Here is a 23,081-nt window from a genome sequence, read left to right on the forward strand (position 1 = left end):
TGAGCAGAAATTTCTGTGCTGTGTTTAGTTGCTCAGCTGTGTCCGACTCTGCGACCCCATGCACCATAGCCTGCCAGGTTCCTCTGTCCATGGGGTTTCTCCAGGCAAGCATTCTGGAGTGGGCTGCCATGCCTCCTCCAGCGGATCTTTTCAGCCCAGGTATTGAATCCAGATCTTCTGCACTGCAGGCGGATTCTTTATGGTCTGAGCCACCAGGGAAGCCCATGAATATGGGAGAGAGTAGCCTATCCCTTCTCCAGGGGAACTTTCTGACCCAGGAAATCAAATCAGGCTCTCCTGCATTGCAGGAGGATTCTTTATCAGCTGAGCTACCAGGGAAGCCCAGAAATTTCTAGAAATATAGATTAAAACAGCCAAACGTTTACTTACAGATTTAAATTAATCTAGATGCATATATATACTTAAAATAATATTAATAAAATACTGCTTTTTCTCTCACCTTCATTTTTCACATAACAGTTTCATTCAAAATCTTTACACACATTTTTGACAGCAGTGCATTCCTTGCCACTGGATTCATTTTTCGTCATCTAAAACACTTTTATAAGCAAATCATCCTCCCTTCCATTTAAGTTGCTTAAGATACAGCACTTTTTAAATACATGTTCAATGCTATTGCTGCAAATTTATCCTAAAACACAATTTCCACTTGTCTAACTACTGAAATAGTTGGCCTTTTTACTCCTGTAGCATATATTTATGATTTCCGCAAGTATTTACCAACTGTATTGTTTTAAATTGAAATCTGTTAAGTGGAATAGAGAACATGAAAGTCCATTTTCAATGGCATCTACCTTAAGGTCATGTGCCTAGGAAAAGTTATTATATATCTGTTAAAATTCTTTATTCCTTTTTAACTGAATCCAACAAATGACCTCTTTATGCATTCAAAATCAGCTTGGGTTGAAGCAGTTTTAGGCTTTTTACCAAATAGTACTTTGTTTTTCAAAAAAAAAAGAAAGAAATTTATAGTAAGAATGTAGTCTACATATAGACCCAAATGTATTTCTCTCTTTTCTGAAATAAATTTTTAAAGAAAAAACTCACTTTGTGTATGGGCATAGACTACACAGTATCTTCCTGACCATCACTGTGATTATCAATTATTATACAGAAGACTGGCAAAGTATAGGATGGACTGCTTCTTCACAGTTCAACTTAAAGTAACTAAAACAGGGGACTGGGTTAGAATTTTATCAATTACCTAAGAAAGAATAATAAATAACCATATTCTCATAGCAGAAAAATGATTTAGGAAGAGCTCAGTTCTTAGAAGTGAAATAAGAACTAAAGCAGAGGAATACAAACCATTTCTAAAAGACTTTGAAATCATCAATCTCTCTAGCTTTTACGTTTTTTTGATAGTAAAACAAAACTTGCTTTTCCCGCCCCCTTCTTGAGAACACATTTATTCCCATTATTTTACTGCATCTAGAACAAGGCATTAAAGTACCCCAAATAGGACTTCCCTGGTGGCTCAGATGGTAAAGAATCCACCTGCAATTCGGGAGACCCGGGTTCGATCCCTGGGTTGCAAAGATCCCCTGGAGGAGTGCATGACAACCCACTCCAGTTATGTCTTGCCTGGAGAATCCCCATGGATAGAGGAGCCTGGTGGGCTACAGTCCATGGGGCCGCTCAAATATAGCTATGTCAGATTCTAAAAAAATAAAAACCTTTATTAATGTATGTTTTTCTTCAACCAAAGATTAAACAGACTATTATACTATATGCTACCGGAGAAGGCAAGGGCAACCTTCTCCAGTACTCTTGCCTGGAAAATCCCATGGACACAGGAGCCTGGTGGGCTGCGGTCCATGGGGTCGCTAGGAGTCGGACACGACTGAGGGACTTCACTTTCACTTTTCACTTTCATGCATTGGAGAAGGAAATGGCAACCCACTCCAGTGTTCTTGCCTGGAGAATCCCAGGGACGGCAGAGCCTGGTGGGCTGCTGTCCATAGGGTCGCACAGAGTCGGACACGACTGAAGTGACTTAGCAGCAGCAGCAGCATACTGTATGCTATAACCAAATTTGCCACTATCAGTAAATCAACTGTTTAAAAACTACAGAAATTAACAATTGCTAAATAAATCAAAAGTTACTTTTGGGACATTACGAAAATATAAAGTTTAAATATCTCTTAAATAAAAATTTCTGAGATCAAACTGGGATATTTTTCTCATCAGGCCAAGAGAATTTTTCCTCTACTCAGGAAAAGAGATACTGTTTAAGATGCTGCATTCCAGATTATGCAGAACATAATTCCTAATAATCAACAACATAATTCCACTAATAGCTGAACTTTGTTCAAAATACAGAACTTCCTAAAAACCTAAGTGGGAGGCCCTCCCCTGCATCAGCCAGCCACCTGTGGCACTGCATGTTCTCACGCACACTGTGATGCCCCACTGCAAGTCACACCGAGCTACTGCTCCTCCTGAACCAAGAGTCAGAATGTCTTACTCATTTGGGGGAAACAAGTATACACTGCCCCCAGACCTGTGTTTTCCATTTCTTTTTCAATTCAAGGCATACTTTTAAATCTCAACAACAGCTGCAATACCTTTTAAGGAATGGGCAGGTAGAGGGGTGAAGAAATGTCACCATAGGTAAAAGCAGATGAAAACTAAACACAACACTGAAACGGGAGAGTAGACCGTTTTGGAAAAATGTTTTAATGTATCAGTAAATAAGAAAATAAGAGGCAAAAAGGCACTGTGCTCTTTGGCAGGTGGAAAAAGGAGCCATAGCAGGTGATATAACTAAGCAAAAGAAAACTGACCAAATAGAATCTGGCCTGATAGGAAATTAATTACTGACACTGGTGGTCAATAGAGGGTTGAATTTGCTATTAATTGAGAAATTAATATTCTCTACTACCATTTTGCAACTCCTAAGGTACTTTTAAAGCATTTCCATCTAATTTTAGGTTTTTAATTGTTTTTTTACATTTCTAATTTGTCTTTAGCCAACTATTCCTGTGTTCCAACTCTTCTAAGTTTTAGATAGGGAAAAACCAGCACATAAATGTATGTACATACAATGTGAATGGCCAATAAACAGAGGAGCTTTCCCCTGTTGCCCAACCCTAAGCAAAGACTCCAAACTATCAGCCCAGTGAGGCCTCCAAAAAAATGTGGGGCACAGCCTGTGCCACCTGAAAACTCTACTCCAAAGTAGCATTCAGATGTCTGTGCTTTTCATCACTGCCATTACTCGCAACTGTCCAAAATAAGTTCTTCTTGAATTTTTTCTCTGTATTTCTTTTATTCACATCATGAGTAAGAGCAAACTCCGGGAGACAGTGAAGGACAGGGAAGCCTGGCATGTGGCTGTTCATGGGGTCGCAGAGTCAGACAGGACTCAGCGACTGAACAAGAACATCCTCAGGCTGTTCCCCTCCCTCCCAATCCTCTTAATTCAGCCTCCAGAATTCCCACCACTCTGAGCAGAAAAGGCTACAGTCTTTTAGCTCTCCATTTCCACATCTAACATCATCACTCCTGTGAAGAAGAAAATGCTGCCTCCTTTGAGGTTCATGTCTTCTGGCTAGTTTATTCTTGTCCTAGCCATCTACGGAGAAGGCAATGGCACCCCACTCCAGTATTCTTGCCTGGAAAATCCCATGGACGGAGGAGCCTGGTAGGCTGCAGTCCATGGGGTCGCTAAGAGTCGCACACGACTGAGCCACTTCCCTTTCACTTTTCACTTTCATGCACTGGAGAAGGAAATGGCAACCCACTCCAGTGTTCTTGCCTGGAGAATCCCAGGGACGGGGGAGCCTACTGGGCTGCCGTTTATGGGATCGCACAGAGTCGGTCACGACTGAAGTGACTTAGCAGCCATCTACTATACTTCTGGTCAACTCTCACATGAAACTCGGGTTCCTAGTTCAAAAGCTTTCTCCTCTCTAAGCACCACCATCATCAATGTCCCTGAAGATGACCTATGTAAACCCAAGAAATGAGAGGTTCTGAGCTCCACTCCACTTAAACTTTCTCAGCCTTGCCCATAATTTTTGCTCCACCTCTGAAATCCTGAACTCCAATCTCTTACTCCATGACCAAAATTTCTAATGCTTTCAGACTCACTCCCTTTTCTCTATTTGTTCTCCAATTATATGAAGAACCTGGACATGTCCCCTAATCAACTACTTCTGGAAACCTTTGCTTCCTGTAATTTTGAAGCTATCCCATCAACCACCCACTTTTTAAACAACATCCTGAATTGTTTTGTTCTTTTCTACTTCTACTTATAAAACTCCAATTCTTGAATGAGCTAGTTTCTAAAGTTGGACATTAAGTAAAAAATCATCAAAATAGTTCAGTGCTTATACAAATTAATGGTCTCCAACTTTGTTGGTCATTGGCACTTGCCAGCAATCCAATTAAACATCCTTGTCTGTGCTCTCTCCCATTCTCCTCAGTGGAGATTTCAAATGGTCACCTCTTCCTTGAATCCTAAACTTAATTTCTCTCTTACTCAGTAATCAACTTTGCATCTTTTTTGGAGAAAATTGAGACCTTCAGACCAAATGTCATCTTTCTGCTCCTCTCCATCTACATTTATACCAGTATCCATCTTTACATTTCTTCCTATCTCAAGAAAGAGGATTCCTCCCACCCAATACTAAACATTCTACTGTGCTTTGAATCCCACCCCACCCCCAACATCTTCACTTCAGTCACCCTTCCCACCCACCCATGCCCTTATTCTGTGTTTCCTGCCTCCAACTCTCCATGGGGTCTTCCCTTTGAGGAGATAAACATACAGTCAGCCCTCCAAAATGACAGGTTGGCATGTGAGGATTCAACCAACCACAGATAGAAAATATTTTAAAAATAAAATTTCAAAAAGAGAATATTGAATTTGCCTCTCTAGCACTACTTCGGAAAAGGCAATGGCACCCCACTCCAGTACTCTTTCCTGGAAAATCCCATAGACGGAGGAGCCTGGTGGGCTGCAGTCCATGGGGTCGCTAAGAGTCGGACTCGACTGAGCAACTTCACTTTCACTTTTCACTTTCACGCATTGGAGAAGGAAATGGCAACCCACTCCAGTGTTCTTGCCTGGAGAATCCCAGGGACGGGGGAGCCTGGTGGGCTGCCGTCTATGGGGTCACACAGAGTCGGACACGACTGAAGCGACTTAGCAGCAGCAGCAGCAGCAGCAACTATTTACATATTATTTACATTGTACTAGGTATTATAAGTAATTTAGAAATGATTTAAAGTAAATGAGAGGATACAGATAGGCTATATCCAAATATTACACCATTTTATAGAAGGGATTTGAGCATCCACTGATTTTGGAAGAGGGATGGGTATCCTGGAATCAAATCCCCACAGATACTAAGGGAAGACTGTACGCAATTCTCTATGATCTTAAAAACAACCCCAAAAGTAATTTTCCCTTACTCCTCATCCCTGTTTCTGCCATATATATCGTATATTTTACAACTAAGCTTCTTGAAAGAGTAATCTACAGTGGATACCGTCATTTTTTCACTTTTTGTCTTCTTTCCTCAACCCACATTTATCTGGCTTCTGCTCTATTCCTTCACCTTATAACTCTCTCTCTCTCGGGTTCTTGAAATCACTCACCTGGTTTTTCCCATAATTCTCTGGTCATACCTGATTAGCCTATCTCATGAACTTCTAGTCCTTTTCCTAATCCTATGACAGTGTGGCTGAGGATTCTGTCCTTGGTCCTCATATTATACTCCTCTCATTCATAACTATGGCTTCAACCAAAATCTATATTTTGTGGACTCCCAAATAGATTACTCAGTCCAGACTGTGCCACTAAACTCGAAATCCCTATTTAACTATTAAATATCTCCACTTGGATGTTCCATAAGTATATTAAACTTAACACAGCCAAAACTTAATGCATGAACTTTCCCTCTGAACCAATATAGTTATTTATCTGGAAATTATCCTAAAAGTCTTTTTCTTCCTCACCCTAACACAGCCAATAAACAGGTCCTAGATAATTCTCTTACCTGGTTTCATCCCTTTGGTTCCAAGACACTGAATAAGGACTTTTTTCCCCAAAAATTACAAAAATCTTTTCAATTTTGCCCAGGTTTCACAGTAACTCAGAATACTCTTTTTAAAATTCAGAACTCAACATCCTCCTGTTGCAAAACTGGATGCATCACGTAAAATCCAAATTCTGTACTTTAACATGTCATACAAAATCCCTTCTAATCTGACCCTTGCCTATATTTCCAACCCTCATCTTTTGCCACTACTCATATTCCAGTCACATACTATACTCCAGATGTTATTTTCATTTTTAAAATAACATCACTCAAAAAAACCTCTGTACACTGCATTCCCTATTATTTATGGGTACACTATTTCCACATTGTCTAATTTTTCTTTGTCCTTAAACTTCATATCAGTGTTCCAATTCTTGAAAAATGTTCCTGTAGATGGCTAGGTTAATGGTGCCCCCTCCTTTGTGGTTTCATAGCAAAGCATATGATGCCGCCTACAGCGTGGTGCCTATCAGCTACACTGTAACTACCTTGCCTCCCGCTCAAGCTTATGAGCTCCTTGAAAGGGAGCAAGCTGTCTTTCATCGCCATATACCTAGTGATTAGAACATAGGTACTAATGAACATTTACTGAATTAATGAAACATGAGTTACAGTTTCTAAATTACTTATCTTTACACTAAGTTTGGAGAAGGCAATGGCACCCCACTCCAGTACTCTTGCCTGGAAAATCCCATGGATGGAGGAGCCTGGTAGGCTGCAGTCCATGAGGTTGCTAAGAGCTGGACATGACTGAGCAACTCCACTTTCACTTTTCACTTTCCTGCATCGGAAAAGGAAATGGCAACCCACTCCAGTGTTCTTGCCTGGAGAATCCCAGGGACGGGGGAGCCTGGTGGGCTGCCGTCTATGGGGGTCGTACAGAGTCGGACATGACTGAGGCGACTTAGCAGCAGTAGCAGTACACTAATTTATATAGCAATGACAATGTATTTCTAGTGCTTTGTTTACAGTTTACAAAATGCTTTCATATACACAATCCTATGATTCTCAGAGACATCCTATGAGTTTGGTAGGACAATTTTATCTCAATTTCACAGAGAGGATAACAGGTTCACACAAGTTAATGGCTCTCTCCAGGTGTTTCAACTAGTAAGGGATAGAGTCATGATTGAAACTGAGGTCTTCAGAATGCTACTCCAGTACCACTTGTCTTATATCAACACAGCGACAATGCTCTTCTGACTGAGAGTCATCAAAATCTCCTGATGAGGAAAAATGGTATAACCCACCCAGCTGCCAGGGGTAGAAGCATGCATTAGCCACATGCTTTAAGGAAAGGTTCAATAAATACTACTAAGTCGTTTCAGTCGTGTCCGACTCTGTGTGACTCCACAGACGGCAGCCCACTAGGCTCCTCTGTCCCTGGGATTCTCTAGGCAAGAACACTGGAGTGGGTTGCCATTGCCTTCTCCAATGCATGAAAGTGAAAAGGGAAAGTGAAGTCGCTCAGTCGTGCCTGACTCTTAGCGACCAGATGGACTGCAGCCTACCAGGCTCCTCCATCCATGGGATTTTCCAGGCAACAGTATTGGAGTGGGGTGCCATTGCCGTCTCCAATAAATACTACAGAACTGTCTTCAAAATTTCTAGGTATCCCCTGAATTCCTTTTAATTTGTGGTGGTTCTCTGAACACGATCCCCTTCCCTCAAAAATTAGTTTCTCCTTCCTGGCTTATTTTTGTTATGATATCATCATTCTTTGTCACTCAGATTTAAAATTTCGATGTCACTGTTCTCTTTCTGGACTCTAGTTCTATTTAAAATTTTCTCTCTCTCTTTTTTTTAATATCTCCATTGCTGCAATGCTAGTTCAAGTTCTTATCACTTTGTATACTAGAAAAATCTAAGTTCTACTTTTCCTCCCCCTTTATTGTACAAAGCACAGCTAAATAAATCTACTCAAAATACTGGGGTGGTTTCCACCCTAATTTCTTTTCTACCCTTTCCTGTTTAGTCCAAAAAGGACTAATGAATAAAGGAGACAAAGTCTGAAACTTATTTTTCAAAGTCCTTCTTAACCATCCCCTGTCTCTTACCTATCACTCCAATCTCTGCCTCTAACTACAACTGCTCAATTTAAACAATCACTAAAGCAAAATTAGTCTCATTACTGTTTTCTTAAAAAAGTTTGCTCTTCTACCTGTTTCATTCCCACATCCAGTCATTGCTCCTGTATATCTACTTTCTAATTATTACTCAGGATTTGTGTCATATTTGGTTTTTCTCTTTCTCATAATTCATCCATGCCATGGTCATTCTACACTTGGACTACTCCATTAACCTTCTGACACCCTGATTTTAGTCTCTTCCATTTTAATCAGTAATCACTTATCAACAATATCATGTTACCTTTCAAAAACCAAAACATTTGGGTCATCCCTCTACTTTAAAACTTTCAATAATGTGTCAGGCCAGGCACTATGGTACAAATTTTCATGAATTGTCTCTGTTAATCCTTCAAAAATCCCGTAACTTTATTAACTGTATTTTGCAGATGAGAAAATTGAGGGCTGGGGATACTCAGTATCTTGTCCTCAGTGAAATGACTGAGGCAGAACTGCTGCTGCTGCTCCTAAGTCGTTTCAGTCATGTCCGACTCTGTGTGACCCCATAGACAGCAGCCCACCAGGCTCCCCCGTCCCTGGGATTCTCCAGGCAAGAACACTGGAGTGGGTTGCCATTTCCTTCTCCAATGCATGAAAGTGAAAAGTGAAAGGGAAGTCGCTCAGTCGTGTCCGACTCTTAGCGACCCCATGGATTGCAGCCCACCAGGCTCCTCCGTCCATGGGATTTTCCAGGAAAGAGTACTGGAGTGGGGTGCCACTGCCTTCTCCGGAGGCAGAACTAGGCAGTCTTAATTCAAACCCAGGCAGTCTTAATCATCCAGTGTTCTTAATCATCCAGAGGCTATACTCCCTAAGTTTCAGGTCCTCAACTTGGTGTGCAAAAAAAACCTTTTCATCTGCTATTTCTTGCAAAGAACTTTACACAATACTGTCACACACTCCATGCTTTTTTCAAACTCCATGCCTTTCTACTGCTGTTTTCTCTATTAGAAAATATTTTCTCCTTCTCAGCCCCACCTTAATATCTGGAGAAATTCTACTCATCCTGTAAGGCTCCCTTCAAAATATAATCCTTTCAGTGAAGCTTTCTCTCCAAGTAAGAGTCAATTCCCTCTATACAGCTCCAACAGCACTTCGTACCTAATTCATTATATTATTTATTTGCAATAGCGTCTCCTCCACTAGACTGCCTCCAAGAAAAATCTATCTTACTTAATATATCTAATTCAATTCCGTATCCCTAATGCCTAGTATAATGTCTGGTACAAAGAGGTATTCAATAAATGATGCACAAATAAATGGTCCCAATCTTCTGCTTATTTGAATCCTACCCATCCTCAAAGCTCTTTCTTCCTATACAAACCCTTGCTAGACCAATCAAATCTAGATTCATTCCTATCTCCTTTGAACTCAACTTGCTGGGTCTGCCACTTAACTGGCAATTATTAATCACACAGCCTTATGACATAAATTATTAACTTTTCATGAGAACCTATTTCCCCAAGGACCAAGATTGTATTTTACCTTTTACACTGTTTCTGAACAATTTTTAGGTATATGGCAGGCATTAAATAAGTAGTTGCTATTTGGTTACTTTGAATTTCAAAAATAAATTTTACATACCATATAAAAATGTCAATTAGTGTTAGCTTATTTCATCTCTATGTAAAAATAAACATTTTTATACTGAAATGAAATCACAGGACTGGCACTAAAACACATCTCATCTAATAAATCAAAATTCTTTCACCCAACTTTTCCTTATAACTCTTGCCAATTCATTCAATAGCACCGGAACCTGAAGCTTTTGCCTCACTACTGAGCACCTGTATTTCTTCCTTGGCATTTTCCTTCTAAGATGACTTGTTGCCAGAGTGTTCTCTTTCCTTCTCACTGCTCTCTCTGTCTCATACACACACACACACGCATGCACACATACACACACACTATTCTCTGTTCCCCTGCTTTCTCTGGGACACATGGTACTGAAGATTTATTTTAGTATGCTTAACAGTTTGACTAGGGTAAAAAAGAAAAGGAAAATCATTTTCAAGAATTATCTTTTTTAGATAGGTTAAGTCCATAAAACAGATTTTGTTTAAAAAAAAATTAAAAATCAAGTTGCTTTAAAATAGAATGAACTAGGGCTTCCCTATGACTCAGTGGTAAAGAATCTGTCTCTCATTGCAGGAGACACTTGTTCGAGCCCTGTTCTGAGAAGATCCCACCCACATGCCACGGAGTAACTAAGCCCATGCACCACAACTATTGAGCCTGTGCTCTAGAACCTGGGAGCCGCAACTATTGAGCCCACGTACCACAATTACGGAAGCCCACACGCCCTACAGTCCATGCTCTGCAACAAGAGAAGCCACTACAAGGAGAAGCTCTCGTACTACAACTAAACGGTAGCCCCTGCTCTCTGCAACTAGAAAAAAGAAAACACAGCAACAAAGACCCAGCACAGCCATAAATAAATAAAATCATTCAAAAAAACAAGCAAACATAATGAACTAGAATTAGCGCACGCACACACACACACACACTCACACATTTGAAGAAGCTATGTGACTCCAAGACCTATGTGGGTCATCTAAAAATCTGTAATGAAAATAAGCAATCCTATTAAAGCTAAGGTACTGGAAAACACATTAGCCAAACAACCTCTGATTTTTAAGCAGGGCGGCAGGCAACAGAACCTAAATGAATCATAAGGCTGCCCATTAGATACATAACAGGTAAAAAACTTACAACACACACATTTTGGTTCAATCTCAAAGTCTGATAATTTAAGAGATAAGGATAATAAAACCTAGGGAGTAAAACATGCTGAATAAAAAAGAAAGTGAGTAGCACTGTGGGTGCTAAAATGAACACATACACAAAACAGACAATGCAATGTAAGCAATAAAGGTGAATTTTTGCATTAAGTGTAATAGATTTATTAATTTCAAGGGAAAATCTAGTTTTACAAATCTGGGACCTCTTCTATACAGCAAAAAGTACATTTTAAAAGTATCTGAGGGAAAAAAGTAAGTACCTGGACATTTCAGGTCAAGTAAATTTCAGGGGGAGGAGGAAGAACAATATAAATAAATTCAGGGTTTTATGCTTTAATTTTACACACACCAATTTTGCTGATGTGGCAAAAAGGCACTAGGAAAAATTAACTGTTCTTCCTAGTTTGTTTCTATTTTCTTATTGCCAACTTACTATGTTAGCTAAAGACAGAAAAATGCTTAACAGAAAATAGTTAAGAGGGCATACTCTCTCACCTAAACCACTTGGGCTCCACCAACTTTCAAACAGATGAATTTACCAGAGCCAGAAGCTGGAGCAGGCCCAGAACTGAACTGTCTTAATGAACCAGGAAACCTAATCACCCATCATCAGGGATATGGAATTACCACTAATAATTTCAGTGAATAGATAATTTATACATGAATCACCTACCATATTCCAAGACCTCAAACTTCACATGATGTGAAATTCAGGCATTTGATACTAAACACAGAAGACCTATTCCCCTTTAAAACCTATGTGACCATAAAACACAGGCCTCTTGGCTAGAAGTGTAAGAGTATAAAATCTGAAACAACAGGGGAAAGTTTCAGGGAGTAAAATACTATTTATATTCAATGCCAATAATGGTCTCTATAACCTTACCACTATGAAATGGTGCAAAACTAGCACATACTAGACTTAAATCTAGATTTGTAACAAGTTAAACTTAAGTTGAATTAGCACCGTGGTTATATAGCTTCAGCAAACTGGTGTTATCATCAAATGCAACATTATATTACAATTACTTACTGAGGAAGGCAAGAAAGAAGCTTGAAAATGAAATATAAAAGATTTCTATAATGAAAGGTAAGTTTCCCAGTAACTTCCAAGGAAGCCAAAAACTCCTGGAGCATCACTAACCAGTCTATTGCACACTGTCTCTAAAGCATGTGATCCGTATCTGCCATTCCAACTGGCTAACGAATTCCATAAAGAAATGAAAGTTGTCTTGAAGAGCATACTACTAAGTACATGGGACCTTATATCCAAGAGTTCGACTATGATTTTCTATATCAACAAACTCCCATTTACCTAAATCAAATGACTTTTATTTCATACCAATAAACTGCAAATATGACTATGTCTTATATTCACAACCCACTCCTAAGGAATATGCCCTATGTCTGGAATCTTATTTTTACTGTATTAAAGCAGTAAAAGGGAAACATTACCATATAAATGACAAAAAAAACAAGAAGATTCACAAGCTAAGTACAGCATAAACTTACTGTTCAGAAATGTGACTGGTTGTCCCATCTAATAGTAGGGTGAAAAGTGCCAGGGGAAATTAACACAGCACAGGCATACTGTCAGAAAATTAACAGGCAGCTCATGTCTCCTATTCCCAACCCAACAAAACTTCAAGATAGCATGAATGTCTGAACTGCCAATCTTTTTTCTTTCTCTTTTTCAAAAGACTTCTTGGGACAAGGATTCCATAAAAGCTTTTTTCAGCTGATGCCTGGCCCGAATATATACACGATTAAGCTTTTAAAATTGTCTACATAAATCTAGATACAAATTAGTATTATCATTAAAGGAGGCTAGAATTGATAAAAACCACAAAACAAAAAGTTTTTCTTGTTTTTAAATATTTTAATGGAAACATGTCTAGTCAGATTTCCAAAACTGGGCTAACAGTGTTTAAACATTATGCCAGTATGTTTGAGAAGTTGAATGAAATAAATAAAACAAATAAAAGAAGTATCTATCTTTCAAAAATAAATGTGATACAATAAAGAAAACTTTATTCTAAAATGACTTCAATTTATTGACCAAGCTACATGATAAAGAAAAATCATTTCAAATTATGTTCTTCACCTCCACAGCAGGGTTTGAAGCTGATGGGCTCTCCCAGAAAGCATGGAAATTTTAAGCAATTCTAAATTAGCCTTCAATTTCTGTATTTCAAATTAATGTGATGACCTGTTGTAGTTAAACAATCATAAATTCTGCACCAGCTGAGAAATATTTAATTTTTTCTTCTAGGGGGAGTCTGTAGGCGTTTGCATGCACGGGAGGGCTAACCCCTCTTGCCCTCTGACCAGTGTTGCGGGTTCTAAGTAAATGCTTCTGCCTATCCCCGAAGCGCTTTTTTTTTTTTTTTAACTGTCTTTTTTTCATCTGGTATGCACTTAAACCCGGGGCCCTCAAATTCTGGTTTGTCCCTTCACCCTTGTCCAATCCCATACAGTTCCCCCAATTTCCGCGCGGGGTGACACCTGAGGGCCGAGTGCGAACCCCTGCGGCTGGCATTAACTAGGCGCGAATAGGGCGGATGGCTGTCACAGGGGAGCAGGCGTGGGCCAAAGGCGAGGTGATTTCTGACTGCTCATCGCCCAGCCCCGCGTGGCTGAAGGTCTCAGAGCCCCTCCGTTCGCCCCGGCAAGCCAGGCGTGCAGCTGTCGCGGTGCAGGAAGCTAATCGCGGCCTCTGGGCCGCTTTGACACGGCGGGCAGGAAAAGAAAGAGGCTCACTGCGACTAGTAGCCTCACCCCTCCAGCTAGGAGACCTACAGAACGAAACCTCTGCCACGGCCCGAAGGCAAGCGAGAGACCTCGGAGCCGCCGCCACCGACTCAGCCCAGCCCAGCAGGGGCCCGCCCAGGGGCCACTCCCCAAGTGAGGCAGCCAGTCACTCGCCCGCCCTTCCGGGCCCGCTCCGGAGGGGACGGTCTCCCGCCCGCCCTCACACAGCTATCTCATCAGGCCAGGCCCCCAGGGCTTCGTCCACCTCTCACCTTTGACGACGCGGTCAGCCCCGGGAGGGGGCGGCGGGGGCGGGGGTGGGGGCGGTGCAGCCCGGGCCGGCTCCGGGGCGGCCATGCTGGGCCCGGGGCTCGGCTACGCGCTGGGCCGGGCGGGGCTGGGGGCGGGGGCGGCGGCTACCAGAGCCAAGCGGCGGCGCCGCCGGGGAACATGGCGGACCCTCTTTCCCTACAGAGGGGCTAAGACCGGCATGCACCGCGCTTGCGGGGGCGGGGGCGGAGCAGGCTCTAGGGACTTGAGCAAAATTACTGAAGCTAGGAGAGAAACAAGACCATGCCAAGGGATCAGCTTAAAATTCTGGGCAAGCAGAAATAAAAGAGTGAGGAGAGATGATTTGTCTGTAGCTAGTTCCTGCGGTGAATGAGTGCTGGGGAACACGACACCGGCTTTCATGGAGCTCCTAGAAAGATGGGGAGACCTGACCAAACCTAAGAATCTCCCGCAAATAGAGAGAAAAAAAAAAAAAGTATAACAATTTGACTATCAGATCCGGGTACTTCGGTTGATAACTGACAGAAGAACTAGAGGAAGCGTTGTAGGTTCTAGAGCGAAGCAACGGTTCAGAATGGAGTTTGAGAGAGAATCTGGCCCTTGTGTTTACAGCCTGGAATTGTCAAGAGTCTGAAAGCAAAGAATGCAGGTAGAGCAGACTAGTCTCCAAGGGTTCAGAATCAAAACAGGTAAGAGGAAAGGAAGGGTTTTGTCACAGATGTTCAAAGAGTCTACGAAATTCACCTGAAAAGGACACAGCCTCCCTCTTAATTCACTGAGAAAAGAGATTTCGAAGGCAATAGGGAATTGGAAATTAGTTCCTCATAAGAAATACCTCTACGATAGAATGTGGGCCCAGGTTTTCTACGGAAACTTTAAAGAGATGTACACTCTTGGGGAAGGGAGTATTGGGACAAGAAATGATTGTTCAATGGATAATTATTAGAAGAAGAGTATGACAGAAGATGAGATTGCTGGGTGGCATCACCGACTCGATGGACATGAGTTTGAGTGAACTCCGGGAGTTGGTGATGGACAGGGAGGCCTGGCATGCTGTGATTCATGGGGTCGCAAAGAGTCGGACACGACTGAGCGACTGAACTGAACCCCAGGAGAGGTACTGGATCAGTAGCAGGGATCAGAATATCCTAAGATCTATATATCTTTTTTTTTTTTTGCTGCACTGAGAGGTATGTCAGATCTCAGTTCCCCAACCAGAGATCAAACCTGTGCCCTATGCAGTGGAAGCGCGGAGTCTTAACCACGGGACTGCCAGGGAAGTCCCAGATCTATATATCTTGATGGCATAGGACTCAAGTAGGATAGAGTGAGAAATGCCTGCCCATCCTCCTGCTCAATTCTACATGTGCTCAGGCAAGCAACAGTCCAAAAGACTTAAAGACCATCTCTCTACCTCTTGACTTGTCAATCTTAATGATCCCGAGAGCTGGAATAATCTAAGAAAAAGAGAAATGCCCAGTGGGTAATGTTTGCTAAGGGAGCTCACATATTATTTTTTAGAGGGAGATGAATTTTCGAGTGAGGAAGGGGTGAAACTGGATCTTTCTTACATGGAAGTGCCATATAATTCTGGAGGGAAGGGAAGGGGCAGCCATATGAAGTGAGCAAGGAAGGGATAAGAGGCACATGATAAACTTGTAGAGGGAGGGCACAACGGGTACCTAGATCAGGAGTGAGTTTGTAAGAGGAGTCTGAATCCCAGAAAATCTCCCTGAGGAGTGAAGGAGAAAGTATGTAATGTGTTGAGTGCCTCTTGGCAGGAAAGGGATAGAAAATATACTAGCAGCAATAACAACAAGGAAAGTCACTCCATATTAGGACTCATTGACTCCTACCTTGAATACATACCCTTCAACCAGTCTTCAACTCCTCTTTGGCTCCTCACTTTCACTCAGTCAAAAGCCATATACTGAGCCCCAGGCCACTGGAAATTGCTATTTCTTGCTTCCCCAGCCCAATACAAAAGAGCAAGAAAATATAAAAGGAATCAAATAGACAATTAAATGACAAGGAATTAAATAGAACTATCTTATAGATTTATTAATGAAAAATACTTTACAAAAACAGTATGTTTGGCCCTAAAATAGTTCAGCTGACTCTGAGGGTTTACAGCGGCGACTGAGCAAGTGGCAGTAATGGCTGTGCTGCTGAGGACAGGAGGGTATGTTAGTGTGCCTGACTCCCATTTGTTCTGAAGAGTAAATGTTATGTTGGCAGCCCCACATTCTAGGCCTAAGGTTTGGGGCTGAGGGAAGGCTGACAGTCCGGGCAGGTGGGCTAGCCTGAATGATGTGGTCAGGACCAAGACTACAGGGCTACATGTCCCGCCAAGAATGAGGGATGGAGAAGACAGAAGGTTGGATCATAGGGATAGGTGGATAAAACAAAGCATAGAAGTTGGTAATATAACAGGGAACAGAATATGAGGGCTTAGAGTATTCAAGAATAAAATGGTGACCCTAAGATCCTAATGAATGGTTGGTGTCCAGAGTAACATGGATTCATCTTTAAAGTGGATCAAATAAAACCCTAAACAGCAGCTGCTTCCTTTTGCTAGGTGAATGGAAATTGAAGTTTCAAATATTCCCTCAAAGAGCCAGGTCTCCTTAGGGGTTCCTGGCACCCCTGGGAGAAACTGCCAACTCTGTGTTGAGATAAGACTTGCACAACCCTGGCAGGGATGCAGGGTACCAATTCTGCTGCAGTACAGTTTAACAGAGAAAGCTGTGGCTCCAGGAGAGGAAAGGGGTGACCCTTACCACCTGCTGTGCTGCAGGGCTCTAGCCCTGATCTGTTCTCTGTTAGGGGCATCTGCTAGGACAAAGAGAAACTCCTCTCTCCCTGTCCTCCTGTGCCTAGATGGCAGGGCATAACTGCTTTGCCTCCAGTCATCATCCGGGGGCATATCTACTCTTCGAGGACCAGGGGCTCGAAACCCTGGAACAGGACCTGAATTCCAAGCTGACCTCAGGGGTACACAAAGACTGCTTGATGGTGGCGACACAGGGTGAACAACAGGAGGGTGGGAGGGTGAATGGAAAAGATCCCCCCAGGACTGAGCATGAGGAACCTGAAGGCCCTGGTGTCTTTCTGGTAGCGTGGCAGTGTGGGTTAGCTGAGGCTTGCACCCTGGAGTAGTCAGGAATCTGGCCCCAACATGCTGGTTGGCCTCTGACCACAGTCCCCGGGAGGCATCTGTTCTGGAACGATGGGGGAGACTCCGGTAGTTCAAAGTCTTTCCTGTGTACTTGACCCCTTCGGAAGTTTCACCCCTGTCACACATAGCCAGAAACTGCTGGACACTCCTCGAAGTTCCTGGGGAGAGAAAAGAAACCCAAAGATTGAGCATCTTCAGTAAAACCATTATCCTTCCCAGAGGACCATTCCTGGCTGTTCCTTTCAACTCCCCGCCTCTTTAAAAACTTACAAATAAGGGAAAGAAGGAACCTAGCTTTGCTTTTAATGTCATTTTTAAAAATTCTTAATATACATTAAAATCAAGTCACTGCCAATCTGTGCAAATGAAACAGTCTCCTGGATGTTGCCATACTCCTATCTCACTGCATTATAATCTGTCCTCCAAAAGACAGACAGACAGACACAAACACACATACATGAATGGCTCTCTGATATTCCAAATATATGTTCTCTGTGATAATTTTACTCCTTAGAGCCACCACTCCAAAACATCACTCAGTTTTTCTTAACATGGTACTTTCACTCCAGTTGAACTGTATCTGCTTACATTCGTGTTCATTCTCCAAGATTTCTGCTTTTGTTTGCACTACTCCCACATACATAATGTAGAATGCCTTTTCTATACATTGATTCCCCTTTACTTAAAAGAAGCAAAATAACTAATTTTCCAAATGTCACTTCTAAACAGTACTTCTCATTTTTACTTTTTAAATTCCATCAATAGCTGTATTATACACACACACACACACACACACATATATATATATATACCTGATTACTGAAACTTTGAGCTCTTTAAGAGCAGAGAACTGCCTTCTTTGTCCCATGTATTTACTGTAGTATTTGGTGCAGAACAAGTTGCAATAAATGCTGCCTTAATGATCAGATACTTCTAGTAACTCTCAAAGGATGCTGGTGACCTGGCAGCTCCACTGAGTAATAAGAAGTCCATTTATCCAGAAGCCCTGCTTATCTAAAGCTCCCTAAAATTTGGGCACAAATATCAACAGTACTACTCAGGTCTAAGAAGATTCTTTTCCCTGGGGATTTATACCCATAGACAAGTTTCTCAACTTTGGCACTACTGATATTTGGGGCTGATAATTCTTTGTCTTAGGAGTAGGGTAGGGGTGTGCAAGGAAACTTCTCTGTGCATTGCTAGATGTTTAGCAGCATCCCTGGCCTTTCTACCCAGTAGATGCCACTGGCACCTCCCCTTTCTCATTAAGAATCACTGCCTCAAATTGTAGATTTGGTCCATGAGGGGAAAAATGGAACAAATCTTGCTGTGGAGCGTCAAAGCAAGCCAGAAGGATGCTGCCCACCTTCCCCAGGATTGTCTGGGTCTCTATACGTGGCATGGGTATTCTGTGCATGGGATCTTTCCAAGTCTGCCATTCACTACTCATCCTCCTAGACCATCCCTCAACTGAGACTTGGGATAAAAGGAGAGAAAAACAGCCGATAGAGATGATATTTCCTGTTTTGGGGGATCCTAAAGACTGGGTACTAATTCCCTGGGTCAGTTAAAATCATATCTTATCACAGCTGAAGCAGTTCATTTTCATGAGTAGTTAGATTCTGGGAGCTCTGGTCTAGACCCCATGTTGCCCAAGAAATGATTCAGTCATGATTCATCAAGATCAATGCTTGATCTTTAAAGCAATAATTCATTTCCCTTTACAACTCCACCTTAGGACCCTCCTTCCCCTTCCCCACCCCCCAACAGATGCACCGATTTGATTCTTCCAGGTCCCTGGAAAAGTACTACATTCCAGCACATAATATTAGATTTGGGGAGAGTTACCTGGGGGTCTATGGGGCTCCCCTGCCATGCTGGGCATCAAGACATCTGGGGACAGGAACTGTGGTTGGGGTGGGTAGAGTTGGGGACCAAGGAGAAATACAGGAGGGTCATGGATGACAGGGAGGGAAGAGGAGCTGGAACAACGATGCCGGGTTTCCAAAGGCTTTTTCCTCACGCTTGATGAATCCTTACAATGAGACAAGACAAAAAAAACATAGAGATGAGGATTAACACACAGCAGGCTATGGTTGGGTAAACACAGTGAGGGAAGCAGGGGGATATGGAAGGAACTAGAGTACAAACATTCCTTAACCTAGAGATGGACCCAATCTACTCGACACTCTTCCCATCAGCCCCTCTAGGAAACATCCTGACTGTGAAACATCCTCCACTATGAACTTAAGACACCAAAGTACAGTTCTCTTCTCTTAATATGTCTTCCTCATAACCCTCACTTTCCCAATCAAGGTCTTTAGCAAAGTCCTTAATGCTACTATCAAAATTAGAGAATGAGATAGAAATTTAAAAATAGAGAAGAGGGAAATTCCCTGGCTATCCAGTGGTAAGGACTGCAAGCTTTCACTGTCAAGGTTCAATCCCTGGTCAGGGGACTAAGATCCTGCAAGACGTGTGGTGTGGTTAAAAAAAAAAAAAAATAACAGAAGCCTCTAAAAAAATTAATAAAAGTGTAAAACAGAGAAGAAATGAGAGAGAAATTCAGAAAGCCAAAAAGATGGAAAAATTCTACACTCACTCTAAATATTGGGAACTAATATTTCCCTAAATATACAGTCAGATATTGGGAACTAATATCTCCCTAAATGTCCAGTCAGAAACTCTCTATTCCATCTCTCCTGTTACTGCTACACTCCAGTCTCCATTTTGGTGCTGCCTGTTAAGTCTGTACCCACTGTTGCTTATGACCTACTTTGTTCATTTGTCATTCACTTATGTGGCAAAGTCTCAGAAATATGTCTTTTAATATATGAGACACTAACATGTCCAAAACTGAACCAACATTCTTCCCAACTCCTCCCTCTGGTACTGTATTTTCTTAAGTCACCTAGACTCAAAATATTGACACTCCCCTTGATTTTGCACTTTTAATCCACAATTCCATTAGTTGCCTATGCCATATACTGTCATTTCTACCTACAGGTTTTATATTTAAAGTCAACTAGACCACTGCAGCAGCCTCCAATTTAGTCTTCCTATCTCCAGCCCACAGCCTCCTTTAGTGTGGCCTGCAAGTTCCATGTGATATGGCAAAGCTGATCTTTCTCCCTTTATCTCCTACCATTCCTGTGCCTTTTACACTCCAACCTTCGTAACGTTCTTCAAACCTACGAAGCTTATTCCACCTTAGGGCCTTTACACTTTGTGTTTCTGTTACTGGGAATGCTCTTCCCATGGCTTACACCTTCATATCACTGAGGTCTCTCATCACATGTTACTTTCTTAGAGCTGATTTTCCTCACTACTCTATCAAAACCAGCCCTGAGAATAACCACTATTACCTCTTTACCCCTTAGCCTCTTGCTTTGTTTTATTCTTTATCACACATTGTCTGGAGTTTACTTGTTTAATGTCTTTTCTCTCCTACTAGAATACATTTCTTTTCACTCCAGTGTCCCCATAACCTTGAACAGCTCCTGGAGGATTATTATAGGCACTTAATAAATAATATATTAAATAAAATAATCTATATGCCAGTGTATCTTATTTCTTTTTTGAAATTGTAAGATACTTTGTGCTGTTTCAGCAGTGTGTGCTCATAGCGCCTAACACAGCCTGGCACACGGTAGGCATTTACCAAGTAGCCTAAGGACCAGATGCCAGTCCTCTCTGCATCTCTATAGCCTCTTACCAAGTCTCCTTTTGGGGTTCTTCAAAAGAAGAACCTTAAATCTGATTCTCTTCAGAGATATGTCCTGGTTTTTTTTTTCCTCTTTTTGCGATTCTCTTCCTCTTTTCAGTGGCTATGATTCTCAAATCTAAATTTTAAGTTTATATGTCTCAGAATCAAAAGCCTACCAGATATCTATCTCCACTCAAGCTTAATACGTCCAGAATTGCACATATCTCGCCCCCCAAATATATTCCTGCTTTTCTTCCCTCAAATATTATCATCATCAACCCACAATTCCTAGATATCATCCTTGATTCTCTTTTCCCCATTTCCAGGCAAGTAGGCACCAAACATTTTAATTTCCTAGTTGACTCTCCAATATGTCCACATCTCTCTATTCTCCCAAACTCCTTACTATGGTTCATGAGATGACCCTTGTTTATAGTCTTAACAGTCTCACTTGTCAACATTCTCCATTTATCCCTCGCCAGACTCTAATCATACCACACCAAAAAGCTTTTTCTAACTCAGTTAATATCTGCTTCAGTCCCCTTTATCTGCTACATTCATTTTAATTCTCCAGGAAGACTTCCCTGATTCCTCAAGCCTGGTTTAGATATCCCCTCTATTTTGCTTCCATAGCATCAAATCCTATCATATTTATATTATAATTGTTTATCTGTCTCCTCCAGTAGACTGTAAAGTCAAGAGAGCAGGGACTGTATCTAGCTCACTCAACACCATTTTTCGGCACAATACCTAGAAGATAAGCTCAGAAAGCATTTGTTTAAAAGAATGAATCAATGAATCAATGAATGATACAGAAGTCAGGCCAAAAGGAAGCCAACTCTCCTAGGAAAATAACAACTTGCCATTAAAGGTATATGAGAACAAATGCTGGGCAGAAAAGACCACCTTTCCCAAAAAGAGTGGCCAACTGTTCAGAGCTATTTATAAATTTATGACAATAAACTGGAAAAAAATGACTACCTCTTGGGTAGTCACTGGGAAAGAAACTGGATCTGAAGAACTGGTGGAAGAGACTTAGTTTTCCTTTTTGTACTTTTCTATTTTTATACCACATATTTAAGACCTGTTTTTTAAAATTTTTATCAAACTGACATGGTGAGCAAGCTTCAATGTACTACTGGTGCTTTATATCCTGACCTATACTTTAATAAAATCTCAAGTTGCCTCAGGCAAGTGTATGAAATTCTCAAAAGGCACATTTTAGAAATCCAACCACTGAAACTATTTGAGTTTGCTGATCTCTGCTGACTTGGATATCCCTGTCCCTTTCATCTGTAGATTACTGCATTAATTCTATATGAAATGCCCCAAAGATGAGGACTTTAAATCATTTTCCTTCTGCTGCCAATGCATATGCTTCATTTCAGCTTGAAAGCCCACTGGACCCCACTGGGTCATTTTCTAGGATGGGGAAGAACAGGAAAAACAAGACGTCATCCCATCTCTTCTTTTTCCTTTGATTAGTGCAATGGATTCTGACCCAGTCAGCAGTCATGGCTCCTCAGAGACTCCTCTCAAGGCTTCTGGGACTCTTCTCATCCTGAGGAAGTCTACATTACACCTTCCAGAACTGCTACAGGGAAAGAACGTTCTTCTGGGCTCCAAGTAAATGTGTGACCAAAAAAAATAATGATTCCATGTCCTCATTTTTGCTGAGTGCACATGGCTTTCCCCAAATCACAACCTTCCATTTCTCTTGCCCCTTCACCCACAGTACATTTTTACCTAGCAAGAGAAAGAAGATGCTCTAAACAGACAGACCCTGATTCTACTTACAAAACTGTGGGACGAGACTGGGACCTCCTCCCTCTCTGAGACAACGGTGCCACTGAGACTGCGTGAGATGCGCCGAAAGTTCTCTGCACCATACTGATCATCCTCCCCACATTCCCGGCTGGGGCCTTGGCAAGGTGCGGCCTTCAAACACACAGACACACAGGCAGACACATAACATCAGACCTGTGGTTTTCCCACAGACTCTGTCCCGAGGGATATGGGAGAGAATAGGGTAAGTAGGACTCACTAGTAGAGATCTGAATTAGATATATTTGAAAGGTAGTAGCCATGTGGCCAGAGAAGGCAATGGCACCCCACTCCAGTACTCTTGCCTGGAAAATCCCATGGACGGAGGAGCCTGGTGGGCTGCAGTCCATGGGGTCGCTAAGAGTCGGACACGACTGAGCGACTTCCCTTTCA

The 23,081-nt window shown here is 41.8% G+C and overlaps 3 protein-coding genes across 23 annotated transcripts in view; 1 reads left to right on the forward strand and 2 right to left on the reverse strand.

Annotated features, from left to right (window-relative positions):
* Window positions 1-14,181, reverse strand: part of PPP3CB (protein phosphatase 3 catalytic subunit beta) — a 47,944-nt gene extending 33,763 nt beyond the window's left edge. For 6 of the 7 annotated variants that reach the window (XM_024986807.2, XM_024986804.2, XM_024986806.2 and 3 more), the window contains exon 1: window positions 13,962-14,181. In XM_024986807.2, coding sequence (XP_024842575.1) covers window positions 13,962-14,046 — 85 coding nt within the window. In that variant the 5' untranslated portion in view covers window positions 14,047-14,181. The remainder of the gene's footprint in view (window positions 1-13,961) is intronic. The other variant, NM_001099214.1, reaches the window with a different exon arrangement.
* Window positions 13,114-22,667, forward strand: LOC112444726 (uncharacterized). The gene is made up of 2 exons (XM_024986834.2): window positions 13,114-13,974; window positions 22,350-22,667. Exon 1 carries the CDS (start codon window positions 13,500-13,502, stop codon window positions 13,965-13,967), a length of 468 nt encoding a protein of 155 aa, XP_024842602.1. The 5' UTR covers window positions 13,114-13,499; the 3' UTR covers window positions 13,968-13,974; window positions 22,350-22,667.
* Window positions 16,016-23,081, reverse strand: part of USP54 (ubiquitin specific peptidase 54) — a 131,206-nt gene continuing 124,140 nt past the window's right edge. For all 15 annotated transcript variants that reach the window (XM_059882675.1, XM_005226500.4, XM_059882674.1 and 12 more), the window contains 3 exons: window positions 22,662-22,802; window positions 19,007-19,193; window positions 16,016-17,316 (listed from right to left, as the gene is read on the reverse strand). In XM_059882675.1, the coding sequence (XP_059738658.1) occupies window positions 16,757-17,316; window positions 19,007-19,193; window positions 22,662-22,802 (888 nt within the window). In that variant the 3' untranslated portion in view covers window positions 16,016-16,756. The remainder of the gene's footprint in view (window positions 17,317-19,006; window positions 19,194-22,661; window positions 22,803-23,081) is intronic.

Source organism: Bos taurus, chromosome 28, assembly GCF_002263795.3.
Source record: "Bos taurus isolate L1 Dominette 01449 registration number 42190680 breed Hereford chromosome 28, ARS-UCD2.0, whole genome shotgun sequence".
NCBI lineage: Eukaryota > Metazoa > Chordata > Mammalia > Artiodactyla > Bovidae > Bos > Bos taurus.